At 39.6% G+C, this 17209-nt stretch overlaps 1 protein-coding gene across 2 annotated transcripts in view; it reads left to right on the top strand.

Moving 5' to 3' along the window:
• RAD54B (RAD54 homolog B) overlaps positions 1-17209 on the top strand; it is a gene marked incomplete at both ends in the record, with an annotated part of 50656 nt that overhangs the window by 13065 nt on the left and 20382 nt on the right. The window contains 4 exons of one of the 2 annotated variants that reach the window (XM_080938531.1): positions 564-937; positions 4706-4814; positions 13395-13584; positions 15039-15320. In XM_080938531.1, coding sequence (XP_080794657.1) covers positions 564-937; positions 4706-4814; positions 13395-13584; positions 15039-15320 — 955 coding nt within the window. Of the gene's footprint in view, positions 1-563; positions 938-4705; positions 4815-13394; positions 13585-15038; positions 15321-17209 lie in introns of those variants that run through there. The other variant, XM_080938532.1, reaches the window with a different exon arrangement.

Below are 17209 nucleotides of genomic sequence, written 5' to 3' on the forward strand. Positions count from 1 at the left end.
GACCAGCAGTATGCAGATTTTGTAAGGGAGAACACCCAGCTCAGAAACAGTGATTAGAGCTTCGTCAGGAGCCACTACATTCACCCCTGGTGTCTTGTATTTTTCGGTCTGCTAGATCTGTAAACAAACAACACAGAACAGTTCCTCTTTTGTTTTTATTAAAGTGATTCTGCAGTGCTGTTTCAGCCCCTCAGCCAGGCATCCATGTGTGGAAATTTGATATTCTCACTAAATTAGCTAATTTTAAGCTGTGTTTCATGCTTATCTCTAGACCTCTGTGCATTAAATCCTATCTTGGGCTGCTCCCTTTGTACACAAGTGTGCTTTGCTGTGCTTTCCTGTCTTCTGTGAGAAGCTTTATGTAGGTCAGGCTTGGCTTAAGCAGCTTTCCCCAACCTGCGTCAGCTTAAGCTGGAGGAATTTTAATAAGCCCTCCCCTGTAGGCGTGGGCCTAAATGAGGCTAGCCTAGTTAAGCCTGATCTTTCTGTTTGTGAAAAGAGCTGAGCAGAGCTGAAGGCTGCATGGTGGTTTCAGCAACTGCCTACTTAATTCCAAAGGAACAATGGTAGGAAAGGCCAGATCTTCTAATTTTACCTTATCTGAAAAGCTTGATTTGCTAAACCTTGTGAAGCCATATGTGAAGATTCTCGAGGAGCACACTAATAAGAATTCAGTAATAGTGGAGAAGAATAGATGTTGGGATGTCATAGCAGTTAACTACAATGCAATTGGAGTAGACCGCCCTCCTCGCACGGCTCAGGGCCTACGCAGCCTTTACAAAAGGCTCAAAGAATATGCCAAACAGGAGCTGTTGCAGCACAAGGAGGCCCAGTCAGATTTTAAAAGCAATATCTCTGAACCAACCAAGAAAGTTATGGAGATGATTCCCCAGATTGCCAGCTTTTGCCTGATAAGAGACAGGAACCACATACAAAGGTAAGCTTTATGTTGTTTTGTTGTGGGAATTATGGCGCCTCCTAGCTCTCGGGCTCCGGCTTAGTTGTGCTAGACATGTGCATAGCCGGCGTCCCCACAAGGGGAGCCGTGCCTGAACAGTGTCTTTGTTTTGCTTTCTTAAAAAAAAAAGTAAAGCTCTGAGGAATTTTCTGTTAGGTTAGACGTAAGCGACTTCCCTCTTTTATCCTGTGGTTTCTAGAAGTAAAGGTTAAGGAAGAATTAAAGGGACAGGGACGGAGCTTGCAACAAACATCACTAGATAAACTTTAAAGACTTCATAGATATATTGTACAAACTAATGGGCTTTATTTGACATTTTCACATTTATTATGTACTTTAATTGTATCTCATAAACTTGTAAGCCTTAAAATTAGATTATTTGCTTCTGTGATAAATTATTCTTTTTTCATGATTACATGTCATTAAAATGGTTTAAATTTTTTTTACATAAAATTTATATGAAGTTAGTAGTTTTGGGAACAAATGGTATCTTTTTTTATGAATTATTACTGTGTACACTTTCTGAATATGTACTAAAGTAACAAAACTTAAAATCAAACTTATTGATGATGACTTTGTGTGTGAAGACTGTTTTGTTTCTCTAGTGCATTTGAAGTCGATAAAATAGAAACATTAACTAAAGGAGCTTAATACCTAATTTAGAGGTTCGGTTACATAACAGAATAAAGTGTAATTGATTAATGGTTTAGTTTCACTTTGATATTGGGTCATAGGAAAAGGTAAACTTTCTCATAATGTTCTCTGTAAGTTATAAAAACCTCAGTTTTAATTAGGGCAACCTGGGTTAGGAGTTGAGAACAATTTTGGGTTAGGTATGATTATTTGCCTAAGAATCTTAAAAGCTGTTACCTGTCATAATTTTAATTTAATTCTTGACTTAAGATAAAAATGGCAGCTCCATTCTGAATCATTTAGGTACTTTACACAAAGTGCAAACTATTTTTTGCTGAGGCTCTTTCAAACAAATTCAGTGTGCTTTGTTGCTCCAGGAGAGGCATTATAGAAGCAAAATTGCTGATTACCTGTGGAACTTTTTGAAGTTAGGGGAGAAAACTTTTTAGCTGAACCTCCCTTGTTTTGGTGACATTAAAAAACATTTTTTAGTGTTTTACACTATACTGTGTATGTCTACATGATAGCATAGATTAAAAAACACACCAACCACCCACTGCCTCTGGGAATTCAGGACATGGCTGTGCAGTGGGTTAGTTCTTGCCACCACTGCTAGAAATTTTCACTGTGATGGCAAATGATGAGATTTTCTATTGGACGGGTAATAATCTCACAGTAAAAGTGGTTGACACTGCTGCTTGTTTTGAATTTTGCCTCTTTCAAAAATAGCCTGAAGAAAAATGGCTTTTGTTTTACTGGTATACCTTTACTGGTATATAATACTGGGTATTAAATTTAGATTTTTATAATTTGAAAATGATATACAGAAACTGTGATTTAGTGGCATATTTAAAAAATAGAGTATAGAAGAGCACATAAGTAGGTGCCTGCTTTATTTTGACCATAATATCTCCCCTCCCCCGTCACACACACACACAAACACACACACACACACACACACACACACACACACACGAGTGTTTGACACACCAACAATTCTCTGATAGAAATGAACTAGCTGATTTGTATATTTCTAGATCTGTTGTTGAAATAGCACTGTTTAACAGGTTTAGGTTTAAGAAAAGGAAGAATATAAAAAATATGCCACTAATGTTAGTATCTGCATTGACATTTTTCTGCTAGTTTATTTATTTAATATAGTTATGTATTTATCTTAGCTATATTTTTTTTAGCAGAGATTATCTCAAATCCTAATTATCCCAGTTTATAAATCTATGTTTGATTATATTTTATACAGATATTACTACTAATTTGATTGGGCTCTCTATTAGGAAATTTTATGGTATGTGATATATATATTTTAAAAAATATCTATTGTATTTTTTAACATTATAACTTAGAATGATTTAAAAAATTCTTATGTCTCTAAAACTAGATAGTAGTTTATACTTCATAATCTTTTTGAATCTCTAAATTTATTTAGATTTTTAGTTTTTTGAAAAATTTACTTCTGTTTATCTTTTTTTGAGATATTTTTTCTAATGTTATGTTTTATTACTTAGAATGTTTCACCAAAATGGAATGAATAATCTGGTATAAGCATATTTTTAATTTGCATAGGAGTAGAACGCCTGTATTTATATGCTACATACTATTTTGCAGTAGAAATTATGAAGATAATTAAAAACAATTTTAATTATAGTTTTAACCTTTTCTGATCCCAGACTTTAGTTTAGATTAGAGGTTTCAACTTGTGGATCAGTCGTGACTCCTTTGGGGGAGGGCCACATGTCTGATATTTACATTATAATTCATAACAGTAGCAACATTACTGTTCTGAAATAGCAGTGAAATCATTTATGGTTGGTCCCAAAGACAGTTGTTTACCATCTTCCTTTTATGGTTTGTAGATCAGTCTATGACAGAAGCATCTCAGAACCTCAACAGTGTAGGACAATCGAGAACATTCAGATAGATTCTCTGGGATAGGGAGATGGCTCAGGTGGTAAAGGTATTGCTGCCAAACCTGATGACCTGCCTTTGCTCTAGTACCTGCATGGTGGGAGGAAGGAGGAGAGGACCACCTCCTATCTATGTGTTCTGATCTCCATGCACACCGATAAGTACATGTAGAAAAAGTTTGTTTGAAGCTTAAGTCTGGGGAGATGGTTCTATTAGTAACTGCCTACCATGCAAGCATGAGGATCTGAATTCAGGTCCCTAAGCACATATGAACGCTGGGATGACTCAGAGACGTGGACCACTGAAGTTTAATGACTTTAGCTTTAGCTCAGTGGATAAGTGGCAGGTTCAGAGATGCCCTACATCAAATAAAGAAAAAGAAAAAAAGAAAAGAAAAAGTAGAGAGCAGTGGAAGAGGGACCTGACAATGTCCGTCAGTCTGTGGGGATCCACACTCGTGAATACACACACACACTTGTACATATGGAGAGAGAGAGTATTACAGCTGTGTATTTGTAATATAGTCTAGGGGTCTTGATTAGGTTCATTCTGAATGCCAATTAAAGAATTAAAAGGCAGAAAAAAATCTTGAGCTGCAACAGGTAGCAGAAAAATCTCGAACATTGCAGAACAACAGAATCAGCAGTTGAAGAAAGGCATTTATGGGGTTGAGGAAACATGTATACAGCAGACACACAGAAAAAGATTCTCTACAAAGAGAAGGGGGTATTCTCAAAAGGAAAAAAAAAATCCAAACAAATAAAAACAAAAAACCCCCACAGCTTTATTTGGAGAGTGGGGTTGAAACAGGGTTTCTCCGTGTGGCCCTGTCTGTCCTGGAACTTACTATGTAGACCAGGGCAGGCTGGCCTCGAACTCAAAAATCCACTTACCTCTGTCTCCTGAGTGCTGGGATTAAAGGCATTTTTATTGTAGCTGTTTGGTTGTTTTTATGACATAGGGTATGTAGCTTTGACTGTCCTGGAACTTGATATCGTCTATCTCTATCTCTCAGGTGCTGGGATTAAAAGTGTATGCCACTACCCTCTTTCAAAGGTTTATAGTTAAATGTTTATTAATATCAAATACCAAATAATAAAAATATGTTAATATCAGATATATAAACATGAAGTTGTGCTATAAATACATCGTGCTTATTGTTTCTCATGCTTTTTTTAAAATGTGCTATAGTGCAAACATGGAGGAGGCTGCCCAGGCTGGTACCAGCTCACTGCAGGTAATGGCGGGTCACCATCCTGCTGCCATCACTGTAGAGGTGAAGCAAGAAGAGGACATTAAAGTGTCTCCTCCCCTGGTTCCAAATCCTCAACAGGATGATGCGTTAGAGCAAAGAGAAGAACAGGACTTGATGCATGTTGCGGAAGGATCTGTGTCTCCATCCCTCTCTTCTGTTGACATGAGAATGACGTCATCTCCGTCTTCTGTCCCCAGGAGAGACTGTGATTTCCATCCGGAAAGTGGAGAACACGTTAGGTCTTTGCTAAGATGTGACCCTCAGGTCCTGCAGATGCTAAAGGAGGAACATCAGCTAATTTTAGAAAATCAGAAGAATTTTGGATTGTATGTTCAGGAGAAGAGGGATGGATTGAAGAGAAGGCAGCGGCTCGAGGAAGAGCTGCTAAGAGCAAAGATTGAAGTGGAGAAGCTGAAAGCCATTCGCTTACGGCATGATCTGCCTGAATATAGTCTCTAAGGAGTTTCCAGTCTTGGAATTTGATAACTTTAATTTTGTCAGAGATATTTTAATTTTGGAGTATCATGAAGCTCGGCATATGTCTTATAACATGTTAATTTCTCTTATAAAAATGTTTTTGACATACTTTTGTTTCCTTCTTAACCGTCCTTTTTATTTTCCTGAGACAGGGTTTCTCTGTATAGCCCTGGCTGTTTTGGAACTAGCTCTGTAGAACAGGCTGGCCTTGAGCCTATTTTTTCCTATAAACACAATTTTCTAAGTATTTATAAAATAATGGAAATAGAGTTGCATCTGCTGCCTAAACCTGTTACCTCAGCACTTGGGAGGTGGAGCAGATGAGAAGAAGATGAAGGCCAGTCTTGGCTACGTATCAATATCAGGGTCAGCCTGTGCTATGTGGAATCCTGCTAAACAACAAAATTCACACAATTGCATAAGTGCACACATACTACTTCAAAGAACTGAATCTTTAACAGTTTTAGTGATGACTTTAAAAGTTAGAGTTGAGAGAGACGGGGTTGGGGGAAGCGAGAGCTCGAGAGCTCGAGATGGAGAGCCAGAGAATGACTGAGGGCGGGTTGGAGGAGCTCCCAGTGAGTGGCAAGCACCGGCCTTTACTGTTGTTACATCCCTGTTTCTATTTTTTCTATTTGGAGACAAGATCTCACTGTAGCCCAGGCTAGCCTGTAGTATAAATTTCTCCTGCCCCAGCTTTCTGAATACTGAGATTATAAGTTTCTGTTAAACTGACAGTAGCAAAAAACTTGTATGTATGACATTGGCATTGTCTGTATCTTTGGGAAGAGTGTTGGCAGAACTTAGAGTTGGAGGATATCTGGAAAACGGAGTGAAGCCGAGGTCCAGGGAGGGCACCGTAATTCATTCCTGGTGTGTAGCAAAGCTTTTCACGGAGAGGTGGGTGGGGCAGAGGGGGGAGTAATAGGGGTAATTTTTATTCTTTATTCTATAGAAATAAAGATCTAGAAGAATTTAATTAAAACCAACTTTTGGATGGAGATGTAGCTCAAGGGTGGAACACTCACCTGGCCTATGTTGTCACCATACCCAGGTGACAGAGAAACTTTTACACACTGCTGGGTGATAAAGCCCAGGGATTGTATCTACCCTGCACCTTTTTTTTGTTTTGCTAAAAGAGATCAGGTATTTTTATTGAAAGTATTTCATATTTTAATCATGTGAGTAATATTATCTTAATTCATTTTAAATGTTTTTCTGGAAAATACTTTCTTCATAGTAACTTAGAAAAAATGAAATGAAAATTACTTAGAATGAAACAAAGATCATGTTTATATAAATAGAACTTGTAGATTTTTTAAGTATAATTTTTTTTGTAAATATATTCATGGAAATAAAATCTTGATTTTTTTTTATAAAGCTTACATATTGATGTTATGTATTTAATGCATATCTTACATATTTGATTTTTACTTTTTGCTGGGATTTTGATGAGGAAGGACAGGAAAAGTTTCAGAAATGCTGGGGATAAAGCAAGCTCGGAGTCAGAGTAACTCTTGTGAAAACTTAAGACAGTGGGTGAATTGGACCAAGCACAAATACACTAAGCCAGGCAGTTGTTTACTGAGAGGATAGGTAGAAAGCTTTGGTGACCTGAACAAGGGACCTGGAACACACTGTAAATCAGTCTGGCCTCAGTCTCACAGAGACCATTCACCTCCAGAGTGTTGGAATTAAAAGGCTTGCCTGAGGACATCTTTGTTGACTACATTGGATAGCTTCTGTTTACTTCAAGTTGAAATTTTTTACACAGAAATATTTCAGAAATCTGTATTCTGTGTGAGAATTTCCAACTTTAAATGTTTGCAAGTCATTCAGAATACTTTTAAAACAGTCTAGGCATGCCAGTGGGCCTGCCAGTTAGCTCCCAGGCTTCTGGTTGGTGGTCTTTAGAGTAAAAATCTCAGGAGGGTCTGTGGTGTGATCCAGGACTTTCCTGGTGTAACTGAGACCTCAGATTCCACTCACAGCGGCACACACACTAGAGTTAAGACAGTAGTATCAGTTCTGAATCAGAAACTAGGGCTGGGGTTCAGCAGTCTGCTAATAGTGTCCCCTAGGGACTCTGATGCTCACTGCAGGGTAAGCATTGAACTTGGTGCTTAAATCAGCCAGCTTCTCAACAATTCTTGTTGAAGATTGATGTGGGTGAAAAGAAATCGAGAGGGTATCAACTGGATGTCAGTTGTTACCAAATTATGGATTACATTAAATGCTATTTTTTAAGGAGTCAGATTTAACCAAATACAAAGTGAGAAGCTGCTGACGGCTTTTTGATTATAGAGATGACATGTTTAAAGATGTGATTTAGAAAAATTGAACTCGAATTTAGTGATCCAAGCTAGGGTGATAGAAATAGAAAAGTAAATACAGTGTATTCTCAGCAGATTCTTAGGGCATTAGGTTAGTTTATTTAATTTCCTTAGCTGAATCACAAAGGCATTTTATACTTTATACTTGCAGAAGTGAAAATTTGTATTGTGAAATGTCTTGAGGGTGGAGGAGGTAGCTCAGGTGATAGATGCTTGCCTAGTGCCCAGGAGGCACTGGGATGGATTCTCAACATCGCATGGACCCTGTGTGTGTGTGGGTGTAGTGCCTCTCTGTAATTCTAGCATTTGGCTCTGGAGAGTCAGGGAATCATGATGTATTATTCTCTCCCACCCCCACTCCCAAGATGGGGTTTCTCTATGTAGCTTTGGCTGTCCTGGAACTTCTGTAGATCAGGCTGGCTTTGAATTTCCAGAGATCCTCCCGCCTCTGTCTCCAGAGTAGTAGGATTAAAGATGTGGCCACCATGGCCCTGTCTTTATGGCAGTTTATCTTTGTACTCTGTGCTTTGACTTTCATTTGAAATGTAACAAACCTTCTAATTTGAGGTACCTTATTTTATAACGTGATTGGAGTACATGTCTTTTTTGAAATTATTAAAAGTAAGCTAAGATATGCAGTACAATTTGTGTTATAATTTTAGCATGCTGCCGCTCATACTTGTTAGGAAACACAAGTGTTGGCTTTGTAAAGCAAAACCCACTTTACGAGTGTTGCTGTGGAAAATTAATTCTGTGAAATGTTTCTAGAAAACAATTCAGCGTTTAAAGTTCATTTCTGATAGTTTGATTCTATGATCAGTGTGGGGATTAAAAATAGATGCAAAATTGTCTCTGAAAAATTTCTTTGCTGTACATAAAATAGTATTATAACTGCATTTTTCTCTGGTATTGTTCAAATTTGTTGCTTCTCTATGTCAAGTGACACAGTTTGGTAGCAGTTAAGGGCTGTGTAGAATAATAAACTTAGTTTTTCCTTTAAGTCCAGAATTCCATTCATCAGGGTAAACTCACGTAAGTTTTTATGAGTCATTGTTGTTTTAATTATAAACATTATCTAACATACTTCTGCCACATTCTTCTAATTCTTTCCCCCATGCAGCTGTCACTTCAGAGCATGGTTTATGAGAATTCTCAAATAAGGCCAAAAAAAAAAAATTTTAGTTACTTGGCCACAGAACCTGTCTTGAAGCCCCCCCCCCCACCCCATGTGGTGCAGAACTTTTGAGCTGAACCTCTTTATCTCTTTTCTTTTTGATACCGAGAGTTTTCCAATTTGAGAACTACTTATAAGAAAGCAGGCTAAGCAAACCATTGGACAGCAAGCCAGTAAGCAGCCCCCCCCCCCCCCCCCCCCCCCGCGCACTTCTGCATCAGCTCTTGTCTCCATGCTCTTGGCCTGTGTGAGTTCCTGCCCTGACTTCAGTGAACTGTGATGTGGAAGTGTGAGCCAAATAAACCCTTTCCCCCTTGCTTGTCTGGTCATGGTGTTTCTGCGTAGCAAGAGTAACCCTGACTAGGTGACTACCTTCATGTCTTTAGTTTCCACTTTACCTGTATGTCTGTCTGTCCTCCTAGTAGTAGCTTGCTGTATTTTTATTATGGAATAGGATTCCATTGTAAAACCTCTTGTTTTCCTTTGAGACAGTTTCTCTGTGTAGCTCCGGCTGTCCTGGAGTCACTGTATAAATCTTGAGTGGAAAGGAATATATGTGTGGTTTGTGCACAGTACTTTGAAGTCATTTCTATGTTATTGTATACTTTAAGAAAGTTATTTTATGTGTATGGTGTCTTGCCTGTGTGTATGTCTGTGCCTGTGGCTCCCCTGGGACTGGATTGGAATTACAGACACAGTCATGCTGGGGCTCAAACCAAACCCTGGTCCTCTGGTAAAACAGCCAGTGTTCTTAACCACTGAGCCATCTCTCCAGCCCCCATTGGTTTGAGTGTAATGAAAGCATTCTTGAGTGCAGGGTTGTAGCTTAGTTTATAGAATGCTTACCGAAGCATGGAACCAGTCCTAGCTAGCACTCAGGAAGTAAAGGTGGGAGGGTCAGGAATTCAGGGTCATCACTGGCTGAGTTTGAGGCCAGTCTGGACTACACAAGACTTGTCTCCCCAACCACTACCAGAAAAAAAATTGTTAACTTTCTATTTTAGTTATTTATCAATGCGTATATGGTGGGTTAACTGAGAATGGCCATTTCAGTGTTTGGTTCTTAATTAGTGGATTGTCTAGGAAGGATTTGGACGTATGACCTGATTGGAGGAGGCATGCCTCTAGGAGTAGGCTTTGAGGATTCAGAGCCCGAGCTAAGACTAGTCTTTTTCTGCCTTCTATGGGTGGTTCAGGATATAAGTTCTCAGATGCTGTTCTGCACCATGTCCAACTGCTACATGCTGTGCAGCGGTGGTCACGGACTAATCCTCTGAAACTATAAGGAAGCCCACAATTTTAAGAACTCTCTTGTATAAGTTTGGTGTTTATTCACAGCAGTAGAAGAGTAACTAAGACAGAAGATTTCGAATTTCTAGAGGTTTTGGTAATTTTAATAAAAAATGATTTATAGGAATACTTAGTTTTGGAATTGATTATATATAAGACACTTTAAATTTCATGTACTCTCTTGAAAACAACTTGAATATTTAGAATTGTTTTTTTAAAGATTTATTTATTACATATAAGTACACTGTAGCTGTCCTCAGATACACCAGAAGAGGGTATCAGATCTCATTACAGATGGTTGTGAGCTACCATGTGGTTGCTGGGATTTGAACTCAGGACCTCTGGAAGAGCAGTCAATGCTCTTAATCACTGAGCATCTCTCCAGCTCTAGAATTATTAAAACAGAAAAGAATGTTAGAGGCTTGTGCTTAAAGATAAATATTTAGGTCATCCCATTCTTAGGAATCATTGCTGATAGTAAGAAATGCCAAAGGTGGGTGTGATAGCATACACCTTTAAATTCAGCACTCAGGTGGGCCGCTGTGAGTTCTGGGTATCAAGTTTCAGGTCAACCAAATATACAGAGAGTATATAGTGTCTCAAAGAAAAAGAGATGAGATGCCACTGTTGATTAGAAGTTACCTTATTTTCCTTAAGACTTGCTTTTACCCTTTTATTCTTGCTGAAAGACCCTTAAGTCTCTTGTTACCTTTTTTTTGTTTGTTTGTTTGTTTTTGGTATTGATTTGGGAAGTATGTTCCAGAGTCTTAGAAGAACTAGAATGGATTTCAGAAACAAAAAAATTACTATTCTAGTGGAATTTGAGGGAGCATAGTGAGGGAAATGGTAAATCAATATTTTCTGTCATACAGGGGGTCGTATCCCTTGCTGCTCTTCCCAGTGGTCTTCATTCATTCTTTGGAGTCCCTCATCTTTTCCCTTTCCTGACTTATGAGGGGTTTCAGTGACAGAAGGATTGATTGTGGTAGTCAAAATTTCAGGTTCATTTTCTATGCGCCAAGTTGCATTTTAAACATTATATGTGTCCACGTGCACCTGTGCGCACACACAGCTGAGTTAGGTTTTAAAGTAACTTTTTTTCCATGTGTAATGGTATAAGTTTGCATCTTCCTGTGTGTGTGGGCACGTGTGCCCGTGAGCTCTGGAATCCCAAGGATGATACTGGGTGTGTTCCCTCATTGCAATCTACTTAAATCCTGAGGCAGGGTGGTTCACTGGACTCAGAGCTTGCTGTCTCAGAGCAAGCTCTGTCTGTCTGGCCAGCTTGTCCTTGGGCACCTGTGCTCCACAGAAGAAAGGGTACACAGCTGAATCTGAGAGTCTTGGTTTTAAAATTAATTATAAAGTCTGAGCTTACAGAATTGAATTGTCCTTTCTAGGGAGCGAGAGCATTGGACATAAAAATAATTTATTTCAGAATATTTACTCTATTTCAAGCTTTTTTTTTTCTAGAGACAAAGTCTAATTATGTGACCTGGCTGCCCAGACCTTGGTGCACAGCTCAAGCTGGTCTTTAGCTGTGCCACTCCTCCCTCAGCCTCCCAGACCCTTGCTGCCAAGCCCGAGTTTCCAGTCATTTGATAAGGTAGCCCTCTCGATTTGGGCGGCATTGAAACGTTTAAAGGGAAATTCTGCTTTTGCCCCTGGGTAATATTAACAGAACAGATTTTAAAGATGCAGTGCGTTTGCTCAGTGCATAGTGACTGCTACTGGTGGGGATTATGTGAAAACAGCCACACTCCACATTTTAAAAAATTATGTTTATGGGTGTTTTGCCTACATGTTAGTCTGTGTACCATGAATACCTGGTGCTACTAAAGACCAAAAAAGGGCATCAGACCTCCTGGAGTAGAGCACAGACAACTCTGAGCCCCCAGTGTGGGTTCTGGGAATCACACTGGCACGAGCAGTAAATGTTCTTTTTTTTTTTTTTTTTTTTTTTTTTTTTTAATAGTTCACAGAGAGACCAAGATATTCTTCGTTTTACAAACCTTAAAATTGTCTGATAATAAAAAAAACCCAAAAATAATAAATGCATGTTCAGATGTCTTTTTAAAGCAAGATCTTCACTATATAGTCCAGGCTGGCCTGGAACTCACTATTATGCTATCCCACGAGCCACCATGCCTAGCCAGTTACGACCTAATTTATTTTAAAACTAAAAATTGTTTTTAAACTAAAGATTGCTGGATTAATACAGTGCCGACAGAATTTAGTTGCACAAATTTTGAGTTAGCAAAATCCTATTAGTTAGAAACGATGGACATGCCAGGTGGTGGCGGTCCATACCTTTAATCCCGGCACTTGGGAGATAGAAGCAGGCAGATCTCTTGAGAGTTTAAGGCCAGCCTGGTCTACAAAATAAGTTCTAACACCTAGGGTTATACAGAGAAACTCTCTCTTGAAAAACAAGTCCTGTCATTTGTGGCCGCATAGGATGCTAAGGGCATCGTGCAAGCGGAACAGGCAGCCACTGTGTGGTTTCACTTACATCTAATATTTACAAATGTTGAGCAGAGTACGGCAGCCACCCGGGAGGGAGTGGGGTGGGAGATGGAGGATGTGCCAGTCAACACACAGTGTTTAAGTTGTGCAACATAATCTGTACAGATTTATCAAAGAAAAATAAATGAAGGGAAAAAAACCAAACTTTCTTAATCTGAAAAAAAAAAAAAAACTCTGCAAGCTTGTTAATTAAATCAGTCATTACAACATAGTTTTATGTATTTCTCTATGTCTAGACGTTGGAATAATAGCTTTAATTTCTAAGGTCCCATAGTTTTTACGATGCTGTGTTACACTGTTTCATCTGAATGTATATAGCTCATGGCTGACAAACATTACATTCATTATACTCATGGTAATGCTTGCACCTAGCATTTGGACATGTCAAATACCCTTTACTGGTTCTTTTGTTTACAGTCTTATTTTTCTGTGTGTCGGAGGCATTTGTCATTGGCGATCAGATGACAATTTGTGGGAGAGTTGATTGTCTCCTACCATGTGGGGTCCTGGGACCAAACTGATTGTCTGGTGCCTTTACTCACTGACCCATCCCACTGACCCACAGAGACTTTTATTTTCTTTAATGCACTCTGACTTTCTTGTGCATACAGTCATTACTGTTGTTGTTATAGACAGACTCTTCACACAGCATAGGTTTAACCTTAAACAGATCCTCTTGTCCCTACCGCCAGCATTTTGGATTGCTGGTGGAACTCATGCCGTCGTATTGGAGTGCCGATTTACTTTTGTTTGAATGAACTTGATACTTAGAAATTACTCATCCTCGATAATGATGTTTTCAATTTACTTTTTATTTCTGTTCACTCAGCCTCTAAAGAAATCAGAGACTCCAAGGCACAAGAAGAAGAATCTAGTACCTTGTTTAAATATTTCAGTGTTGTTTGGTGTAAAGCTTCAAAGAAGAAACACAAAAAATGGGAAGGCGATGCTATTCTTATTGTAAAAGGAAGGTCCTTCACATTGAAAGACTTGGAAGGAAAAGATATTGGAAGAGGTATTGTGCTTATATATTACCCATATTTATGATTTGGTCAAAAATATTAGTATCTTTTTGTTGTTGTACAATTGAAACACAATTGGGCTTTATAAGGTCAGCTCGGGGTGTTATTTAATTGAATGTTGTGTCTCGACTTTATATGATATATAATGTTTTTCATAATAGTGAACCTAATACTCTTATGAGCTATGTTACTTCCTCAGGGTAAATTCTGTCCGAGGCTTTAATTTTCTCTGAAAGGAGCCTTGCAGCTGTAGCTGTCTTAGCGCTCTGATGTGATGGAGGAGTTTGTCTTGGCCGTCCCCGCCCCCACTGTTCAGTGACTGAGATTGTTAGGAGCTGCCATCACTAGTTGCTCTGTGCCGTCCACTTTCAGAGTAGGGAGACGGGGGGTTGGGCCTGACTACATCCACACAGTGAGGTTGGAGAGCAACAGTGTTTCAGGGTAGCGTGTCCTAATAAAAATGTAGTTTATAGTTTAATTTTCAGCTTCTATGCCAACTACTATGCTAGGAATAAAGATTCAGAGGTAACTATAATGTATAGCTTAGTAAGGAGAGGGCAGTGGAACTGATAGTTGGACGTGTGAATTCCTGCAGCTGAAGTGATGGAGCCTGATCTTCCAGTGCAGCAAGCAGGGCGGCAGGGCCAGCTGCTCAGCCCTCTGACATCAGCTTGGCCACAGTCGCCTGCCTGACCTTTGGGAACACAGGCAGTACCCCTGCTGCCGTAAGGCCACGGACCTTTCTGTCTTCATTGTGCACACAGCATTTGCTTCTGTTTCCTTCCATCTCTCCACTCGCCCATCCCAGTGGCACCCGGGGCCTCTGGGTGGCTTCTGCCCACCATGCCTCATAGCAGGGCTGGGGGATGGCAGAGGTGGAGTAGGAGTGGGGTGGGATGGGAGCTCAGTGTAGTGGTGTGCATATGTGTGGAGGGAGGTAAGAAGACAACTTTTGGGAGTTTCAAGCAATTTTTCTGTTCCAAATTTTTCATCTTACCATAAGAATGCTGGGAAATGGGTGTGAGAGTATTTTGTAGTTAAGAATATATATTATATTGTTCTTCCCTTGGACCCAAGTTGACTTTCCAGCACCTATGTAGGTGTATATATTGTTTATATACATACATACATATATGTATATATATGCTTTTATAAAAAGTGCTGAGATTATTACACTACTGCATTAAAAGAACATTTGGCTTTTTAATTCTGAGAACTAAACTTGAATCATTAGGCTTGTTCACATAGCATGCTGAGCTATTTCCTGGCTCTTAACTTTTTTGTAAAATCAGAATGATAATTTGTGTTTTTGGCTGATGAAATATATATATGTAATTTATATGCAAAGTATAATATATATTTTGTAGTCATGGAAAGGAAACTTTTATTAGTAAGTTTTTCTTAGAATGTCAGTACAATTAATTTGTTTCTTTGTTTTTTCTTAAAGGCATTGGATATAAATTCAAAGAGCTTGAAAATGTAGAAGAAGGCCAAACATTGATGATTGGGGGGAAAGAGATAGAAATCCTGGGTCCCATCTCTTCTGATGACTTCAACAGTGGCAAATGTTTCCAGTATGGAAGTAGAAGTCCTGCTGTCTCGAGTCCCCAGGCTGCCAGGAAATGCTTTTCTAACCCTTTCAAAAGTGTGTGTCAGCCAGCTCAAGCACAGGGCAAGGGATGGAAAGACGGGCAAAACTGCACACCACGCCATGACCCACACACGCCCAGTAAGACTTTAAAGGGTTAAAGATAATCCAACTTTCTGCTTTCATTGCTTAAAGATATATATATATATATATATATATATATATCTTTATATTTTTATATATATATTTGATAAAATATATCAAATATATATATGTTTTTTGTTTTCTTTTTTTGAGACAGTGTTTTTGTGTGGAACAGCCTTGGCTGTCCTGGAATTCACTCTGTAGACCAGGCTGGCCTTAAACTTAGAGAGATCCACCTGCCTTTGCCTCCTGAGTGCTGGGATTAGGTGCCACCAATACCTCCTGGCTCCTGTCTAACGATTGATGACATGTGAATTAAGTTTAACTTTTGTTTTAAAATTGCAAATGGTTGAGGTCAGCTTGAGTTACATAGTGAGTTGAAAGACAGTCTACACTATATATTGAGATTTGTCTCAAAACTAAAAACTAAACAAAAGCTTGCAGGTAAGGGTCTGGAAACTGGATGAGTGGTAAAGGCACCTGCTGCCAAGTCTGATCACCTGACTTGTCCATGGCATGCACATACCTACCTACATACACGCTTATGCTCAGATACACCCTTTCACGTAAGGGGTAAAGATGAAGTCAGATACTGTTGGGAGTTTACATGATTTATAAGTGATACGTGCTGATCTTGGTAGTTGCTGTGCATCTGTGAGGATTTCCAGTTTCTTGTTCCCAGAAGAAAGCATCGAGCAGACACATACCTACAGCATAAAGTTTATCAATAAATAGCACATTTCCAAGGAGGGGAGGAAGCTAGCACGGAGAGTTTAGGAGCTCTGTGGCAGAGCCACACAAAGGATGGACACTCATTTTCCAATGTCACAGGCTTTATGGCTCATTTGCATACTTTGAGCTTCCTCAGGAATGCTTTCTGTTGCATGTTATCCTCTCAGCTCGAGTCCTGCCAGTGGCTCCTGCTGCTTCTGTTGGTCTATGCCTGGGATCCCAGCCTTCCTTTTGGACCATAGGCTGATCTCATTGTTAATTGTGTAGCTTTTCCTTCCTGACCTTACTGTCTGCACTGTCCAGTCTCAGCTCCTCCCTGAGAGCTTTTTGGGTCACTGAAGGATGATGATGCATCTTACAGCCAGTTCTTTCTGTTCAGGAAGGAGTGTATTCCCTTCCTGCGGGAGACCACAAATTCTCACTCCTCATGGACTGATTGGAGAAGAGGGCCTGGACTCCTGTGGAAGGAACTGCCCGTGGTCCTTGCGGTACAAGTGGTCTGGAATTGCTGCATCCTCGGTGACACAAAGTCTCTCTGTGAGCACTAGGCAATGTGCTAACTAGTTCTAGTTAACTTGATATAAGCTGGAATTGTCTGAGAAGAGGGAAGCACAACCAAGAAAATGCTTCTACGATTGGCCTGTGGGCAAGTTTTTAGTGCATTTTAATTAATTAATTAATTAAATGTAGTACGCTGTAGCTGTCTTCAGACGCACCAGAAGAGGGCATCAGATCTCAATACAGATGGTTGTGAGTCACCATGTGGTTGCTGGGAATTGAACTCAGGACCTATGGAAGAGCAGTCAACGCTCTTAACCACCAAGCCATCTCTCCAGCCCTGTGCATTTTAAAATAAATTGATGATTGATATGGGCGGGCCTAGCCAGGGTGGGTAGTGCCACCTCTGGCCTGAGCTTCTGAATGTTGTGAGAAATCAGGCTGAGCAAGCCATGGTGAGCAGGCCAGTAAGCAGCACTCCTTGATGGTCTCTGCGTCTGTTCCTGCCTCCAAACTTCTGTCCTGAGTTCCTGTCTGGCTTCCCTAATGATGGATTTATAAGCTGAAAGGTACAATAACCCTTTCCTCCCAAGGTTGCTCTTGGTCATGGTGTACATTCAGGTTTTTGGTAGGGTTTCTGTTACCATATCTAGGGC

Source organism: Micromys minutus (assembly GCF_963924665.1).
Source record: "Micromys minutus genome assembly, chromosome: 26".
NCBI lineage: Eukaryota > Metazoa > Chordata > Mammalia > Rodentia > Muridae > Micromys > Micromys minutus.